The sequence below is a fragment of the Leptonychotes weddellii genome, chromosome 9 (assembly GCF_054177405.1).
Source record: "Leptonychotes weddellii isolate Sample4059 chromosome 9, ASM5417740v2, whole genome shotgun sequence".
Lineage (NCBI taxonomy): Eukaryota > Metazoa > Chordata > Mammalia > Carnivora > Phocidae > Leptonychotes > Leptonychotes weddellii.
The window spans coordinates 68,773,726-68,792,996 of NC_138377.1; the positions used below are offsets into that span (position 1 = coordinate 68,773,726).

At 46.7% G+C, this 19,271-nt stretch overlaps 1 protein-coding gene across 1 annotated transcript; it reads right to left on the reverse strand.

Moving 5' to 3' along the window:
- Positions 1-6,751: 6,751 nt before the first annotated feature.
- Positions 6,752-12,307, reverse strand: ACTC1 (actin alpha cardiac muscle 1). Its single transcript, XM_081830843.1, has 7 exons — positions 12,183-12,307; positions 11,407-11,557; positions 9,921-10,245; positions 9,097-9,258; positions 8,762-8,953; positions 7,777-7,958; positions 6,752-7,077 (listed from the first exon to the last, which is right to left on the reverse strand). The coding sequence occupies exons 2-7, from the start codon at positions 11,533-11,535 to the stop codon at positions 6,934-6,936; spliced, it is 1,134 nt and encodes a 377-aa protein (XP_081686969.1). The 5' UTR covers positions 11,536-11,557; positions 12,183-12,307; the 3' UTR covers positions 6,752-6,933.
- Between the last annotated feature and the right edge of the window lie 6,964 nt (positions 12,308-19,271).

Genomic DNA, 19,271 nt, shown 5'->3' on the forward strand with positions numbered 1-19,271 from the left:
GCCCTGAGGTGGAGAGGATTGAATTTGGAGGAACAGGAGGGAATTTGAGAGGGGATAGAATGTGTGCTATGTTTTGATTGGGGTGGTGGTTACTGGGTATACACATTTGTCAAAACTCATTGAATTGCTTGCTTAAAATGGACATGTGTTACTGTATATAAACTACACCTCAATAAAGTTAAAACAAAAGATGATATAATATGTGATACAAAGGAAATGAACCAAGGGTGGCAATGAAGCAAGAGTCTAACTTAAATGAGTGTTTCTAGAAGTCTTCTGTGTGCAGAGGAGGTTTTTGGCCGTGATGAGGAAAGAGGCCTATGCAGAAGGAATCCCATGAGCAAAGGCCCTGATGGTTTCCCTTATTTTTCTTGCAACAGGGGGACTTTATTAAGACAGGTCATAATTTTACTCTTCCCCGGAGAGAAGGAATATGCAACTGGATCATCTCATCAGTCCTTCTAGACGTGAGTACACAGGAATAAGAGCTAAAGGGTATGAGATTTCTTTTTAAGATGATGAAAATGTTCTAAAATTGACTGTGGTGATGGCTGCATCTGTCTATGAATATGCTAAAAACTAATTAAATTGTATACTCTAAATGACTGAATTGTATGGGATGTGAATTATATCTTAAAGCTTTTGTTTAAAAAAATAAGATAATCCAATTCAATGATGAGGCAGGATTGGTTGCAAACTTTGGACACAAAATAAAGCAAAGTAACCTGGATGAGACCCTTCATTTTTACTTCCTGAGCATGCTGCCCACATGTTGAACCAACAAGATGTAACTTCCGATAGATCTTCTACTTGATTCGTATGCCAAAGAAAAACAACCTCCCCCCGCAAAGTGAATAAAATTACCCAATACCAGACTTCCGTTTCTGCTAGTGTGGCACTTTGGACACCTTGAACTACTGTCCCACGTGAAAGAACAAAAATCCTGGGTTACAGTGATTATTTTAAATGTATTATTCAGCTGGCATACAGTCGCCTCAGAGCCCTAGAGCCAAGTGAAATCCTGGGGGGGTCAGGGTCGGAAGCTGGTGCTACCTGTTAGAATAAGCTAGGTTATGCAGTGGTAACAAACAAGCTCATGGTTAACTTAACAGCGTATTTCTCACTTAAGATGCTTTGTGTCTGCAGGAGGCACTACTCATTCTAATCCTGTGGGAACCCAGGCTGATGGAGGCTTCAATTCAACATGTGAGTATTACAGTAGATTTTTTTTTTTAAAGATTTTATTTATTCATTTATTTGAGAGAGTGAGAGAGAGAGAGAGAGAGAGCACATGAGAGGGGGGAGGGCCAGAGGGAGAAGCAGACTCCCTGCCGAGCAGGGAGCCCGATGCGGGACTCGATCCCGGGACTCCAGGATCATGACCTGAGCCGAAGGCAGTCGCTTAACCAACTGAGCCACCCAGGCACCCCTACAGTAGATTTTTAATTCCTTGTATCATGCTTCTTTCTCTTAAGAGTTTGGGTATATATTTTATATTTTATATCCTATTAAGATTTATATTTGGAGTAAACACTCATCAAGTTCTTCCTGCTGAAACTCTCATCCCTACCAACCTATGGTTTTCTTTTTAAAAACTGGAATCCTCATACTATATTTCAGTGACAAAGCTCCCTTTTATGTATTAAAATCAAACCGGCTATTATAACACAATGGCATTGACACTCCAGAGTAGTGGGTATAAAAGAGAATGTGGCTACTCTTTACTGTAAGATTTAAACAGATTTAAAATAAGTTGCTTCAACTTGAGAGGGGGCTCAATGTGCTACGAAAAGTGGGAATTCAGGAAGCCAATTTAGATTTTTTTTAAAAGGCCCTGTAATGTAGGCCATGGTGATTATTAATTGAACTCTTTGAACCCTATGCCCTGAAGTCATGAAGTTATTTAGGTCCATCTCTCCTTTGGCAGATGAAGGAGAGTATAGCTTTACGTTCTCAGCCTTTGGAGCATGTGCTCCCTGAATTCTCTAGTTGCTCTGGGACTGTTGAGTCGTTCAGCAAGTATCTCTGCTCGCTAGCCCATTCTGGATCCAAATGCCAGAGTTCACTTTCTTTAAATATTATCATTTCTCAGGAAACACCTCAGCAGAAAACACATATTCTCTCACATCAAATCCAAATTTCCACACTGGTCTTTCAATTCTTATGTGTGCATGCACACACACTCACACATGTGTGTATAATGTATAATACATATTACATATACTATATATAAAGAAGTATATATAAGTGTAAAAATGTTAATAACAATGATTATAGAGCACCAGTGAAGGTCCTACTCTGTGTCAAGGCCCGAGCGTAGTATCAACTTCAGCCCATTTCATCTTCACAGCAACTTTGTAGGGCCGTTCTATCATCATTTGTATTTATTAGGGAAGAACACTGCCCTCCCGTGTTTCCAAAGCCCATGCCCTAGTCCTCATCCTACTGGATCCCAATCTACCTGACTGCTGCCTCCCCACGCATACTCTCTGCTCCTGTCAGGTCTCCCCACTACTTTCATGTCTCCCAAACCACTCTCTGCTCATTCAGTCTCCCTCCCTTTCTCCCAAACCCTTAACACTTTTCAAGACTCAGGGCAAATCCCATCTTTGGATCCAATGTAGGACTGGAGCTGCATTTGAATTACCTTGAAATTTTCATTTCCTTGAAAACACATAGTCCATTCAAGCCAGCAGTCTGGGTAGCTTCAGTGGTTCCTTCATTTTCTTGCCTGCCCCATCCAACCCAGAGCACATCCTGTCATTGCTGCTTATGAAACCCATCTTTTTTTTTTTTTTTTTAAAGATTTTATTTATTTATTTGACACAGAGAGAGGGAGAGAGCGCACCAGTAGGCATAGCGGTAGGCAGAGGGAGAGGGAGAAGCAGAGTTACTGCTGAGCAGAGAGCCCGATGCGGGGCTCGATCCCAGGATCCTGGGATCATGACCTGAGCCGAAGACAGACGCTTAACCAACTGAGCCACCCAGGCGCCCCTGGGGGCATGATTTAAGTTAGCCCCTCTGTTCTGAGGTTCAGAGAGGTTAAGTTATTTACTTAAAAGACGCTCAACTAGTCAGTGACAAAACCAGGATTTGAACTTAATCTTTTTGATTGAAAGCTCATGCAACATCAAACCTTCAGGTTAGTATGATATAATAATAATAATAATAAATGATATACAGAAAACTGTTGTTAAATTATGGGTATGTTCTCTAGTGGGAAAATATGTTCTAACTTTCCCCTAGGAACATAGATTAGGTAACTGACATGTTAATTAACATGGTCTCTTCTCTAGAGGAATGTAAGTAAAGGTTAAGTGTCATCAAGATATGAGTGGTAGAGAGAGTGTCCCTGGTAGACAGCATTGGGTGGTAGACCCTGGAAAAGAAGTTCACAAGGTAGATCCTAGAGTTAAAGGTGTCTTGGGAAAATTTCACTATTGTGCCTAAGTCAGATTTGCTTTTGAACTTCCTACATAATGCCTGCTCTCTCAAATCCTACCCTACATGATGCCTACCCTGTCATTATCCAGTAGTATTTCCAAAGTTCTTCAAGTGAACATGTTGACCCAAGGCCTTGCTTACACTTCACTGCAGAGTCCATTTCTCATCTACTACTAATGCCCTATTGTAATTCAGCTTTATTGCAACCTTCCCGTCTGTTTTCTTTCTGTCTCCCCTCCCCAACCCTGATTCCCATGGAAGCTGCCGTGAAACAATGCTGAGCCATAGGCAAACAACACTGCTGGGAGTCCTGCAGACCAGCCCTGCTTAGCTCTCACCTGACTCAGCTCTCCTTTGCAGGGGACAGGGCCCAGAACCCAGATGACTGAGAGAGCTGTTCTTGAACTGAAGCTCTTTATCTGCCGGGTCAGTCTTGCTCGTATCCATTCATTACACACACAGCTGATGACTGAACTGCTTCTACCATTGGGCTCACCAGTGACCAAAAGTATACTTTTGCAATCTCTCCAAGAGCTTTTATCCTGTAGCTTCCTAATGGGAGTTTGGTTGCCATAACAACAGCCAAGCTCTGCCAGAAGGAGAAATTCCTTGTATAATGAGCCCCCAAGACCTTGTGAAAATAAAGAAATCTCATTTAAAATGGAGCTGGAAAGCCCTGAAGGGGGAGCTCTCATGCATGTACCACTCTGCAGTCTGTGTAACCAGGGGAAGAAGGAAGATAAGAATTACTCCAGCAAGGGAGGACATTTTTCACATAGGAATTTTGTCTCTTGCTTTTAAGAGAAGGAAGGAAGATCCCTCCCTGCCCCAGCAGCATCGCATTAACCCCCACATGCAGCCAGTGAGAAACCACAACCTCCAACTCTTGTTCTTCTCCAATAAACTTTTGTTCTAAGCAATCCTCCCCAATTTCCTCCTAAAACCCAAAAAAGCTGACCTTCCCTTTGTCCCTTTGGACTGGCTGGTGGTTCACCATGGCTTGCTTGTCCCAAATTGCAATTCCTCTGTTATTTCTGAATAAACTCAGGGCTTTTTTGCTGAAATAAAATTACTCTTTTCTCTATTTAAAATTAACAACTTTAAATTGAGTATCGATCTTTGCTGGTTTTGGCCTAAAAGACTCAAAATTTCTTCAGTAGCTATCAGTTACTAGGAAATATTTATAGCATTTGTATCATGTTAATCACAAAGTGAATCTGACTTATTTCTTCTTAAACACCCAGCTAATCCGGTCATAGAGAGATCGTTGCGTTCCTGGGTCTCCACAGTGGAGTCTCGAAAAAATCTGGCCAGTCACACATACCACCATCCAAAGCTTCTCAGTCTTACCCCCCAGTTTTGTGTGAGTGAAGTCATTGCTCTTCTCAAGCTCTTCTCCTGGCCTGTTAAATCAAATAAAACTCTCAAACTGGAAGTTGGAGCCCTCGCCCATAAACTACCATATTTTCCCTCCTGCTCTGGCTCATTAGGTATGGTGTTTATGCCGTTTAGTTCTCTTTCATACCTTCCCGTGGTCAGGATGGTAATGATTCAGTCCTCAAGCCTGGCCAGACTGAGACTTCCCTGGAATTTTTGTCAAGAATCACATAGGAAGACACTCTTTTGCTCCAGAGGCTGCTAAGTTGCTAGACCATGAATCTTGGACCATCATGCCCAACATGTGGGAAAATCTTATGTTAGTTTGCTCAGGCTACTATAACATAATAGCACAGACTTTAAACTCTGAACTTCTTAAGCACAGAAAATGTGCTTTGATCCATCTTTGTGTCCCCTGCACCTACTACCGTGCTTAGCCCAGAGTCACGGATCAAGAGATACTTTTGGAATGAATAATATAAAGACAAAATTATGACTCTGAATAATGATATTGGCAACTTAACTAAAGATGTCTGATGAGCCCCAAATACTCAAAATTTTGAATGCAGACTCCCAAAACGTATGTGATAAAATGCACTAAGACCATGACTAAAGCTTTATGTCTATATGTTTATGTTTATAACTTTATGAGTATCGTTTAAGACTGAAGTTTTATGACTAAAGATGGTTTGAGAAGCACCATTAGATTAGATGTCAGAAAATCTGGCTTCGTATCTTGGGTATTCCACAAGCTGTGTAACATTGCACCCCTTACTTCATCTTTCTGTCTTGATTCCCTCATCAATAGATAAAAGTTTAATTACATCCATTCAAATGCTCCAGCAGTTCATGAACAATTAACTTGAAAATGAAAAATTTCAGAGCTTCCGCAATCAGGTGGAAATTTACCTTCCCAAGTTGATTTCCTAAGTCATCAGCTCCCACCAGCCTGCCCTGTGCCTTGTTAGCTGGCTTCTGCCCCACTTCTGCTGATACTTCCTGCCGCTCTTCTCACCTCTGTGATTCTTAACCGTTCTTCAAGACCCAGACCCATGTCCATCTCCTTGAAGCTTCCCAGACCGCACACATTGGGAGTTTGTGTGTAGTGTATGTGAGCCCCTCAAGGACAGAGCACGACTGATTCTTTGCTGCTGCCTCCAGAAGCCCCCACAACATACTTTGCAAAGAGTCCAGCATGGAATAAAGGGAATATTGTGGCTTCACTCCCCTTCACCTCCCGGCAGACTTCATAGCCTTCACTGCACTCAACTCCAAGGCCCAACATTTCAAAGATATGAAGAACCCAAAGACCTCTGTCCCACAAATTAGTTACTGATGAGGCAAAAGGATCTGGTGCCTGTTTCCTCACATTTATTTCGAACATGCACAATGGTCTTGATCTGTTTCGGGAGTATTCGGGATGGGACATGGCTGGGCCTAACGGTCAGCCAGCCTCCGTGTTTCACCATGGACACGCATAGCCCTCAGGAAGACAACTGAGGAGTCTAGAATTGAGAATTTAAGCTAACTTATTTAAAATAATCTTCGACTTTCTCATTACTAATATATATGTAGCTTCTACAAAGTTACAAAAACACCTGGAACATATGCTACAACAACTTTCACTGTCATTCACAGTAACTAATCCCAAAGAATTGTGAAATCCGGTTTCGTGCATCGCTGATGCAGAGTTAAAGCTAATTTACTTTTCAGATTCGACATATATTCATGATTCTATTCCAAAGTGTAAAACTGATATTTAGTAGTGTAACTCCCGGCTAAATGTCACACCAGTTCATCTGACGCACTTTGTGGTACTGTGATATTACAGTGCTCCTGGGGGCAAAGCCACCAGCATTTGAATTCGCAGACTGAAGTAAGCCTACACTGGCCCCACCCCATGCCTCCCAGGAAAAGAAAGGAGAGAGTCTTTTGTATGTTGCAAGTCCTGGTCTGGTTTATTTATAAAGCAATAAATATTAGAAGCACAAATAAATTGCACATGTGTAAACAAACTGTACAATGATTGATGAGAGATAAGGGAGGGTGGTTCAGAAGACTCCAAGAAGCATAATACTGTCATCCTGAATGTAGACTAAGAGAGAAGGCTCCTTAGAAGCATTTGCGGTGGACGATGGATGGGCCTGCCTCATCATACTCTTGCTTGCTGATCCACATCTGCTGGAAGGTGGACAGGGAGGCCAGGATGGAGCCCCCAATCCAGACAGAGTACTTACGCTCGGGGGGAGCAATAATCTGCAGAAAGAAAACAAATGTTTCCGGTGAACTCTAACACTCCAGGCAACAGATCAAGCAACATGCTGGAGAGATTCACAGAAAGAAATATGAGATATTTCTTTTTTTTTTTTTTTTAAAGATTTTATTCATTTATTTGACAGAGAGAGACACAGCGAGAGAGGAACACAAGCAGGGGGAGTGGGAGAGGGAGAAGCAGGCTTCCCGCGGAGCAGGGAGCCCGATGCGGGGCTCGATCCCAGGACCCTGGGACCATGACCTGAGCCGAAGGCAGACGCTCAATGACTGAGCCACCCAGGCACCCCAGAAATATGAGATATTTCATACCAAAAATTAATATGGTGGAATCAAGTTTTATGCATTTTCTCTGGCTCATTCTGTCCATTATCAAAGACTCTACAAAATAGAATTGCCCCACTTCTCTGAACTAGAGTATAATGCGGCAACAAGCTAAATGTGTGATGGAGGCTAGCCCAAAAGTTGGAGACTTTTAAAATGTGTTCAAAGATTTAGGGTATTTTTTTTTCTTCCAGCATCTATTATTATCCACTGCTTGAAAATGTTTTTAAAGTCTCTTATCTTGGGAAAAGTGCTAGAAAAGCTAAGAGGTAAAGCGTATAGGAGACGGGAAGCACAGTGTGAGTTCTGCATGCAATCCTAAGACCCACCTTGCCTCTCCCACCCACAGGGGTTCTTTACCTTGATCTTCATGGTGCTGGGGGCCAGAGCAGTGATTTCCTTTTGCATGCGATCGGCAATACCAGGGTACATGGTGGTACCTCCCGATAGGACATTGTTGGCATACAGGTCCTTGCGGATATCAATGTCACACTTCATGATGCTATTGTAAGTGGTTTCATGGATGCCAGCAGATTCCATACCTAGAAATAAGTTTAAAAAAAAAAAAAATCACAGTGCACTCGGGCCAGGGGCCCAGGGTGGAGGGAAGAAAACAGGACTCCTTTGTGTTGATAAACTGTCGCCCATTTGTCTCTGCAACATGTGTTCTTCTTTAAGATATACTGCAAGGCGTTTGCGGAACAGGTGTCTCTCACAGTTAATCCTCAACAGACTGTCGAGACACAAACCACCTTGTTTAGCACCTGTTTGGAGTGAACACTCGAACGCATGCATCAGATGTATAGAGATATGTTGGAAAGGGTGAGACACGCATTAAAGTTAGATTAATGCAATTTTTATTGATGGGCTAAAATCAGATCCTGACAAGCTTCCTCTTAGAAATCATTCCTGGGGCAAGATGTTTGGTAAACTAGCAGGGTCCAGTTATTACCACGAGTATGACTCGTGTATGGTTGCATTTAATGATGAGTAACTTCAGAGGAAGTCCAGCTACTGGGTAATGGACTTACTGGAATAAGTCAGCACTTCTGAATAACCATTCCTTTCCTGCAGATACAGATTCTTCAATCACTACTCTGTCTCATTCTTTATTTTGACATGAAGTCAGCGTGTCATCCTTTATCATATCACTGCAACAGAACAGGATGGCCATCCCTTTAATGAGCCCTCAGGATCTGAGGCTGAGCTGTGTGGGACTCTGAGCTGTGACTTCTTTTACCTCAAGGGCCCCTTAATCCTTCTTGATGAGAATCAGTTTTACTCTGGGGGACCCCTAGATGTCTTAGGGAAGAGCCAGGCCCCTGCGCCAGACCCTACCACTCACCGATGAATGAGGGCTGGAATAGTGTCTCAGGGCAGCGAAAGCGCTCGTTGCCAATGGTGATGACTTGGCCATCGGGCAGCTCGTAGCTCTTTTCCAGGGATGAGGAAGAGGCAGCCGTGGCCATTTCATTCTCGAAATCCAGGGCAACATAGCACAGCTTCTCTTTAATGTCGCGGACGATTTCACGTTCAGCTGCAGAGATAAAGGGTAGCAGAGTCAAGCTCTGGAGAATGAAGTCAACTGAAAGGGGGTAGGTAGATTCTCTGGCGGAGGAAAAAAGCAGACACAATGCTGTGGCAGATGAGACACATACACACACACACACACACACACACCGGTGGTGACAAAGGAGTAGCCACGCTCAGTGAGGATCTTCATGAGGTAGTCAGTGAGATCCCGACCAGCTAGATCCAGACGCATGATGGCATGGGGCAAAGCGTAGCCCTCGTAGATGGGAACGTTGTGAGTTACACCATCCCCAGAATCCAGAACAATGCCTGTCGGAAGAAACAGACGGGAACAAAGTAAATCCCTGAGGACACCACTGCTTTAGTTGTGTCAAAGCCCACTTCCAATCTCGGCTAAAAGATGCTCGCGCTGGGCATGGATCCAGATCAAATTAGATTCCTTACACACACAGAATAAAAATGGGCATAACGAGGGCTAAATCTGAAGCCAGCAACAGCTCACCCTTTTAAATATTGTAGTAGAAAAATTTCCCCAGGACACTTTCAAATGACCATCCTTTTTACCAGCCATTAGCACGTTATGGGAGCATCCAGGCGTGTTTTTCTTTCCTCCCATCTGATTTGCACACGTTCTCTCTCTTTTGACTCAGACCCTGTAGGGACTGTCGGTTCTCCTTGGGGCCGTGTGCCCAGGGGCTGTGTTGGTATGGAACACATAACAGCGATGGCTACGTTCCAGGTTTATACATCGTGTGGAGCCTCAAGTGTGTGGCGTCACATACTTTAGGAAAGGTCCAGATCTAACTCCATGTGCTTTCAACTCGTAGAAATGCATGGGATCTGAAACTATTGTTACCTCCTTCTCTTCTCAAGGACACCTTCCCAGGGAGTGTGAGGGAAGCTGATTCATAGCAAGGTCAGTGACTTTGGGACGTGGTGAATCAGTGAGTGTCTCCACAGCCCAAACTTACCTGTGGTACGGCCAGAAGCATAGAGGGACAGCACCGCCTGGATGGCCACATACATGGCAGGGACATTGAAGGTCTCAAACATGATCTGGGTCATCTTCTCACGGTTGGCCTTAGGGTTCAGTGGGGCCTCCGTGAGCAGAGTGGGGTGCTCCTCAGGGGCCACACGGAGCTCGTTGTAGAAGGTATGGTGCCAGATCTTCTCCATGTCATCCCAGTTGGTAATGATGCCATGCTCAATAGGGTACTTGAGAGTCAGGATACCTCGCTTGCTCTGGGCCTCATCACCTACGTAGGAGTCTTTCTGACCCATACCCACCATGACTCCCTATACGAAGAAAAAGATGGGGAAATCAAGCTTCCGCTATTTTAGGAATGTAACTGATGCCTTATAAATTTACATCTAACTGCCCAAGTCAAGGCACACCTTTTAAATACCAGAAACAATACAAAATAGAATTTTACCCCAGTTTAGAAATATCACTTAAAATCAATCTAGTACCTTCCCCCCACCCCCACACACACTCTCCCCAGGTACAATTCTGTCCTTTAGGATAAAACTGGGGAGAGGGGAATAAAGCTATTTCACCAAAGAAGTATAGCCTCACCTCATTTTAAAAATACCATGATGCCTTCATTAAATTATTAAGTTCATCACCCATGTCGACCGGAATATAAATGACTACCCTGTGGAATGACTGAATTAATGACACACTGTGTTTCTCCTAAGAAAAGATTTTGACATTCATCAATTGAACATAAAAAGATGGGCTGCTATGCCATTATCACTCTGCCCCTGCAATCCAGCGGGCCCAGCGCTGTCCTGTGGAACCCATCAGCCACCAGCCCCGACAACACAGCTCTCCTACTCGGCGGCTCGTCTGGCCGGGCAGCCGGCGGAGCCGGGGAGCCTGGCATCTCTTTTAATAAACAAGGTGGTATGTCACTATCACCATGGCACTTGCTGCCTCTGTCACGCCCGGCTTCTAAAAATGCAACAGCCAGGAAGCAGAGAGATTTACATCCTTTGGGAGCCCAGTGAGCTGGCTGTGAACACGAGGGAGGAATGTGGGTTGGGTCCTGGTAGGTTGGGAGAAGTTACAGTGTTACGAGTCTGGAGCAGGACTGACAAGGGAGGCCAAGTTAGAAACTGAAGGGGCAGGGAAGACACTGAGTACTAAAAACGTAGGGCAGGGGTGGAGGAGAGAAGCTCCTGGTTTTTCACACAGGGCGTGGGACCCCTGGAGGGCTGTGTCCCTGCAAAGTGGAAGGGGGACGAGCGGCGGTGGTTGGTGGTATGTTGCTCGTGGTGTGAGCACTGCTTGTCCGGGCTTGGATTTCAGGCTAAATGCATCCTTTCCTTATTTGACCTGAGCAGTGCATGCAACAGGAAGGGCAGGTGACACATTTCCTAGATGGCTGGACTGAGGAGGTGGCAGGCCGGGGACTGGCAGGGGCCAGAGCAGGCCAGGCGGAGCGGGAAGTTTACCTGGTGGCGTGGGCGGCCCACGATGGAGGGGAAGACGGCGCGGGGCGCGTCATCCCCCGCGAAGCCGGCCTTCACTAGCCCCGAGCCATTGTCGCACACCAGAGCAGTGGTCTCCTCGTCGTCGCACATCCTGGCGCAGCGTCGGCAGGGTCTGCAGGTGGAGAGCAGGGCGGCCGGCGCTCAGCGCCCGCGCTGGCGCTGGCCTTCTCGCGCCCCGAGGAGGGGACGGAGCCGGGGAAGGTTCGCGGCCGGAGGAGGGAAGCCTGTCAGCTCCCTTCCCCTCGGGGCAGAGGAGGCAAGGCGGGAAGAGGCTGCGGAGACCGAGACGGACGTGCGTGGAGAAGGGGAGAGGGACCCACCCAGGCGCCCTGGCCAGGAGGCACCCTTTGCCCCGGGTGCAAGGAGGTGCGGTCACCCCCTAGCAAGGCCTCCCCAGCCCTTCACAGCTTTGCCTTTCCACAACCTGAGAGCCCACTTGGACCCCAACCACACCCCATGCCTAAGCCCCAGCGGGAGGGAAACGCGCACGAGAGTAGGGACCCCAAATGCCCGGGGCGCGGGGGGGGAGGCGCAGGGCTCGCGATCTGCGCGCCTCTCTCCTGTGACGACCCAGGACCAAACAAGTTAGAACCGCATCGAAAAGTGTGGGTTTTTTGTTTTTGTTTTTTTTCTTTTAAAGTGGCTTCGGGGCCGGCTCGGGGGCCACGGGCTCGGGGCGGGCTGCGGTCGGGTGCGGCGCCGGGCGGGGCGGGGCGGGCGGGAGGGCGCTGACTCACCGTCCGCGGGTCGGGCTCGGCTCGGCTCGGGCGGCAGGCGCTGGCTGCTGGGCGCGGGGCGCGCCGCTTTATAGTGTGCTGATGGACGGGGTCAGTTGCAGCGGCCGGGGGCAGGGGTGGGGGGCCTGGTCGGCCACCTTGCCTTATTTGGTCGCCTTCGCACCACTGAGGAGCGCCGAGGCCATTCATGGAGCCAAGGGCAGGGGAGAGGATCAGCCAGGGGGCTCCCAGACCATGTAAGGAAGGGGAGGGGGCAACCAGGGGGATGGCCAAATAGGGAGCTAGGGAAGGGTAGGCGGTGAAGGGTAGGGGGCAGGGGAAGACTAAGTGACGCCAGCTCACCTCCTCCCCCTTCTTGGATGGAGGTGCACCCTGGGTGCGCTGTGGGTTTGTTCCTCGCAGCCCCGCCAGCCTAAGACAATAAGCCACAGACAAGCCAGAAGGCTTGGCCCTCTGCCCTCTGCTGAGGGGTCCTGACAGCTGGACCAGGGCGGCAGGGGAGCGACAGCAGCTTCTCATCTTCCAGGACTGGGAGCTGGAGGACTAGAGCCCTGGCAGTCCTCGTGGACCCCAAGAGTACCACAGCAGCACATTTGGGGTGGCCAGAAAAGGGGGCACCTGGGACAGGTCACCCTTCTGGTCTAGTCCCCACCAGCTTGGATGACTGGGGGCCGTGCTCCTCTAGGTCAGAAAGCAGAGATTAACCAAGGCCACCTTGATCCACAGCTCATGCATGGCTTAGGGTCTGGCTAGGGAAGAAGCTAACAAGAACTGGAGTGAGAGCCTGGCCAAGTCTTGCTGGAGAAGGGGGCCAGGTTTACCCCAGCATGGATATCAGGTAGCTCTCCTCCTGCTGCCAAGGTTTTGCTCAAACTCAGACTCCTGTCTTCAGGCCAGAAAAGGATCCCCTGCTGCCAAAGTGAATGAAGGACCCAATGCCAAAAGCTGCCTATGCACTTGCTCGTGAATAGATGAACCTCTGTAAACTGGGGTGCAAAGACCTTTATTCCAAGTGGAGACAAGACTGAAAGAGCAGTATTCTTGTCAAGAAGATAACAGCAGCTTCAACCAAATGAACACATCACAGGACAGCAGAGTTAGAAAAGCAGAGTCCGGGCCTCCAACCCACCCCCCCCCTCTGAACTACTGAATCGGAATTGGCAAGATGCCCAGTTGATTCATATATATACACACACACACACACACACACACATTAGAGTAGGAGAAGCAGTGGTAAAAATGGTATCAGCTTCTTCGTGGAAACAGATCTAGAAGGATCTTGGGATTTTGGAAAAGAGGATGGAAAGATGCCATGAACTTGGGAGAGGGGAAAGGAACAGGGAGACGTAAGGACACAGATCACTGATTTGCTGCTCTGGGGTGTCCCGTATTCTCCGTTCTTGACTGGCACTTTGATTTTTAATGCTTGTGTTTTCCCTCCCGCTCACACCAGTTAAAAATAGAAAACTGGGCACAGGCATTCATCTCTAGAGTGGTCTTGGATTGGTATGCTGAGGAGGTCTACTGATTAGATATTTGTCCGGACTGGGGAATGTTGGGCCCTCCCTGCTGAACGCCCCAACCATGTTTGGGTTGGTCTGGAGAAGAAACTGTGGGGGCAACTGGGTGATGGAGCCAGGTGGGGGGGTCTGGCGGGGGTCATGCCCTGCCACACAGTAGGCCTTTTACAAAGAAAATGCCCGTTGACAGGATGCAAAGAGAAGAGCTGCCTCAGCTCACGCAGATGCAGAAGAGCCAAGAAAAAGGAGAGATGGGACTGGGGTACAGCCAGACAGCCCTGAGTTCAAATCCTGCTTCGATCACTTATGGTGCATTTGGTCTCAGGCAAGTCACTTCACTTCCCTGAGCCTCAATTTTCGCCTCCAAAAAAGGACACAATAATGTAACTCTTTTCTGGCAAGGGTCATTAATTATCAAAATAATTAGGGGCAAGTGATAGCATCCACATAGAAGATATAAAGCAAATTGTCACTATTACAATTCAGCAACTCAGATACTCTTGGGGGCAGCAGTAGCTTTCTCTTTGGAAGAACTGGGTCAATTTCATTCATTTATTGATTCAGCAAATATTTATGGGACAAGAACTGGGCTAGTCACAGGAATATAGTGATAAGGAGAGCAGAGCTGGACAATTACAGAAAAGTCAGGGCCACTTATGGTGCATGCTGGGATGAAAAAGAAGGGAATCGTGGGGATAGTTATGAAAAGAGGGATCCAAAAGAGGGCTCAGAGAAAGCCTTCTTGAAGAATATCATTTTATTGTCTTTAAAGTAGAGTAGGACTGAAGTTCATGAACATTTGTGTGGAAGAAAGTTTCAACCTGGGAATGGCAGATGGCAGATTGCCACGTTCACGGCCATTCACGCAAAGGGAGCTCCTGGAAAGTCCAGTGGATCACTGAGCACAGAGGCTATTGACCTGAATCCTCTGCAGATACTTCCAGGGCTCAGGAGGCCAATTCCAGCCTGCCCACCTTGGGATCAGTCTGCCCTGGTGGAGATGGGTAGGTAGGAGCACAGAGACCAGTTTCAGAAGACGATCCAACCCCTTAAAATATTTTTAGAACAGTTTCATTTCTTTCCCACCTAAAAACATATTTTCATATGCATTATATTTATGGTAAGAAAGAACACTTTTTTCCCTTAAAGCTATATGAGAGTTCAATATCTGTTCATTGTGATACTGCTCAATTTCCACCTTTTAAAACTCCGAACCCTATTTTATATATTTTAAAATACAAGTCAATGGGAAAGTAACAGTCAATGACTATTTTCATTTGATACAGTCTTTGAGGGATCCATTTAATTTAAAAATTAAGATTGGCTTCTGTCACGTTTACTTAAGTATGTAAAAATGACTTATCCTCTGTGGTGCAGTCTAGATATTCCTTTTTTAAAATTTAAAGAACTTAAAATTTACCCTCTTCACCATTTAGAATTGTGCAGTTCAGCAGTCTTAACTACATTCACACTGGTGTGCAACCAATCTCCCACTTGCATTTTTGATGCAAATTTTGATGAAAGTGACTTCAAAAGCCAGGAGAGGCTGCATCCTGCAGTTTGAGAAAGACTGGTCTGTATCCTCTGAGGCAGGGAACCAATGGGGCCTCTTTTGCTAGAGGTCACAGAGCTGAGCAAAGGGAAGAGTGAGGATTCAAACTCAGGCCCCTGATTGCGCCCTGCTCTGACCACCACCCGAAATGCTTTCCCGTCTCCTCCGACTGCAGCTTCTCAGAGTGGAATATGCTAGAACCACTCTCAGCCAATTGACCTGGGCCGCCTAATAGAAATTCAACTTCCCGGATTCCACCTTGGAAGATTGAATCTGCATTTTAAGTAAGTCACCACCCCTCTTCTCCAGGTGATTCACGGAGGAAGAAACTTGGCAGCTCTGCCTGGCTGTTTCTGCCCCTGCCCACGGAGCTCTGCTGAATGCTGCCCAAGCTGCCAGCCCTGGCTGGGGGCCAGCTTGGCTGACCTTGAGTGTCCCAGCGGGATGGCAAAGCAGGGGTATGTCCCCAGGGCTCTCAAGGGCCCTTGAGGCCCTTCTGGGCAGGGACAGGGCATGAGGGAGACGTGCAGGGCAAGCTGAAGGAACAGAAGGTGGGACAGTTCCCGCTGCCCTTGCCTCGAGGGAAGCTTGTTTCGTCCACCATCTGCTGGGATCTGGAAGGGAGTGGCCAGCCTCCTCCTGGCACTGGGGGATTAGCAGTCACTTATCTCAGCTGTTCCTCCATTGGAGGTGTCGCAGTATTTACAGAGAAGTCAGAAACAGACTTGAGCCACACTTAATTCCTCCCCATGAGCCCTCCCCATCTCCTCTGTGGCCTCTACTGCATTCCTCGGGCTAGGAAGGAGGGAGAGGCTCTTTCTAGACCAGACCAGGGGTGGGGGAGCCAGCCTTCTGAAACATTTCTCTTTTCTTTCCCCTGCACATTTGTTCACTCCCACTGCCCTCTGGCTGGAGCTGGGTTTTAGTTTTCATTAAAAGAAGAAAGTGACGTGACTGTGAGGGATGCGGGGCGGCGGGGCACACATCCTGGTGCTCAGAATTCAATACCAATGCTTGCCTAATCTCGGCCACATGCTTCCCCCTGTTCCACATGCAACCACCCAGGAGATTAACTCTGGGGGAGGGTAGTTCAACTCCAAATGGATTCTGCTCTTGGCCGATTCTGGCGGTGACTGCCTTCTGACATGATAGGTGATGAACCATTTAATGAGATTTTGAAAAGGAGGACAAAGCAAGGAGCAAGGGGAAAGGGGAAGCAGGAGGTAGAAGGGGGATTCTTCTGGATCTTGGAGTCACATGGGCCTAACCATCCATAAGCTGCATTTTCACTCTCTTCTTTCCCGATATAAGTCAGGGAACTCACAAAAGGATTTCTAAGAGCCTTTTTTTAAATTCCTTAAAAGGACTTTGCCCTCCAAGAACGAAATGCTGATGCTCATAGGTTTCTGCTTGGAAGGTGTTCATCTTAGCTCAGAGTTGGCTTGCTCCCCATGCCGGCAAGAACTCTATTTATGGAGTTTCAGTTTTTCAGGTGTTACCTGGGGCAAGCCTGCCTTTCCTGGAGAGCCCAGATGTGGCGTTGCCTAACCCAAGCCTGACCGCCATTCGTGCTCACACAAGTGCCAGAGAGTGCGTAGGTGAGATCTGTGAGCTCAGAGACGCGGGCTCCTTTCACTCCCCCACATACTGTGGAGCCCATCTCCTTCCCGGGAAAGGTCAAGTTTGGGCCCACATGCGACATACGAGGATAGTAGTCAGAATACTAATCACTAACATTTACTGAGCACTTACTAGGGGCCACGCACTAGCTTGAGACTTCATACGGGGCATGGTCCGGATGAAGCTTCCTAGAGGAAGCAGGACTGACTGGCAGCTGCAACATCTGCAAAACTGCTCTTTGATGTGACATCACCAGCCTACACTGAGGGGCTGTGTAAGGAGTACACCACCTCTGTCCCAAACGGAGGTATTACCGCCTCTCTTGCAAAAATGCCGTCACTGGCATTCATTGGAGGCCATGGTCTCCTTTATGAGCTACTTAGAAAAATGTCCGTGCTGGCTCTAGTCCCAAGAACAGTAGCACTTCCGTCAAGTACCTGGTTTGTTGTGATCCTGGAGATCTTGAATCTAGTGACTCACCAGGTTTTTCTTTTGGCAGGGGCTAAGAAAAATCTTAGAAAACCACCCATGTGGCCCAATAGTTAACATCATTACAAATCGTTATGATCCGGGGCGCCTGAGTGGCTTAGTCGGGTAAGTGTCTGCCTTCGGCTCAGGACATGGTCCCAGAGTCCTGGGATCGAGCTTGGTGTGCAGCTCCCAGCTCAGCCTGGAGTCTGCTTCTCCCTCTCCCTCTCCAGCTCCCCCTGCTTATGTTTTCTTTCTGCCAACTAAATAAATAAATCTTAAAAAAAAAAATAAAAACCTTAAAAAAACAAACAAAACCAAATTGTTAGGATCCATTTTACAACCCAGTTCGACTTTTCATTTTTTCTTTGTCTCCCATTTTTAACTTTTGTCTATCTTTGTAAGCTGCCATAAACCTTCTGTGGGACAAAACAAAGGATGAATGAACAAATAGATAAGGTTGAACTCTGGGGACAGTGGGGAGAGTATTTGAAATTGGAACCAGAGTTATCATAGATTGTACAGGTGGCCAAGAGCCCCAGAGGACTTGTAGATGTCTGTAGGTTTCTTTCATCCCAGTGTAAGTACAGTATTGTGTCAGTTTTCCTCTTAACATCGTGATAGGTATAGTTGGAAACTTGGAATAATATTTCCTCCACTACAAAAATAAGATGTGCTAATTGTGGCAAACGAGACAACATGACCAGAAAAGTACAAAGGAAATGACACGTCTGGTTGAGTTTTTTAAGGCCTATATCTTAACCTCCCTAAAATAAAACTAAATGTGATATAAAATTCATGAGGCCTTGGCTTCCATATCTACTTAATAGCCACTGGACTGAAGAAAGCCAGCCTCCTATTCTGGTAGTTTGCAAGAATGTCCACTTGTTCTTCAAAGAGAGACATGCAATGCAAGGAATTTACATTTAAAGCATTTCTTGGTTTTACTCTCATAATCTAAATTATCCCTGGTCAACAGCTGGAACCAAAGAATGCCAAGTTGGGAGCAGGGTCTGCCCGTGAAACTCCACCATCCATATCTCACTTATATATTTTAGAGGGCAGGTGGTAGTTTCCAACTCAGCTGTTGAACTTTTCAAAACTGCCGTCTAAAAGCAGAGATCCACTGCTAACATAAAACTAAACCATATAAATACGTTGCTGAGCGCTTTGTCTTCATGTGGGGGGTTGGAGAGCAGCTGTTTTGGGGAACATGTTTACAGCGATTGTATGATCAGTATTTCCAAGTTCCTCTTGGTTAAGACTGCAGATAACCAATTCACTTCTCCCCCACAGCCTCTAATTTAATTTCAGAAATTAGAAAAGTAATAAAGACAAAGGCTTTGCCTAAAGCCACTGATCTGTATTAACTGGGGGAAGGAAACAGAGAGCGTGCCTCCAAAATAAAAACAACTGAAAAGCCCTCCCAAGCCCTTACTTGAGTGTGAATGCCAGCACTCACACATAAATAACTAGGACTAGGTGCTTCTGACCTTTCAGAGACAAGAACCTGGCTGCGATAACTGAGAAGGGAAAAGAATCAGCCATTAAACCATGATGTGGGGGGTACCTGGGTGGCTCAGTCGTTAAGCGTCTGCCTTCGGCTCAGGTCATGATCCCAGGGTTCTGGGATGGAACCCCGCATCAGGCTCCCTGCTCAGCGGGAAGCCTGCTTCTCCCTCTCCCACTCCCTCTGCTTGTGTTCCTGCTCTCGCTGTGTCTCTCTCTGTCAAATAAATAAATAAAATCTTTAAAAAAAAAATAAACCATGATGTGGCTTTGAAAAATGATCAGAAAGATCTCGGGCATGACCCAAAGGATGTAACAGAGTAAGGTATTATATCACCAAAGAAATACCTGCAAGAACTGGATAGACCTCAGGTGAGAACATTCTTTATGGATGAACAAGAAGGGTGTCCCCTGTTCAGT

What these genes read in the sequence shown, in the direction of transcription:
- ACTC1 (XM_081830843.1), bottom strand. Translation starts at nt 11,535, where the DNA reads ATGTGCGACGACGAGGAGACCACTGCTCTGGTGTGCGACAATGGCTCG. An exon ending in TGCTTCTGGCCGTACCACAG is followed by an intron (nt 9,259 to 9,920) that starts GTAAGTTTGGGC and finishes TTCTTCCGACAG; the next exon opens with GCATTGTTCTGGATTCTGGG. An exon ending in CCAGCACCATGAAGATCAAG is followed by an intron (nt 7,078 to 7,776) that starts GTAAAGAACCCC and finishes TTCTTTCTGCAG; the next exon opens with ATTATTGCTCCCCCCGAGCG.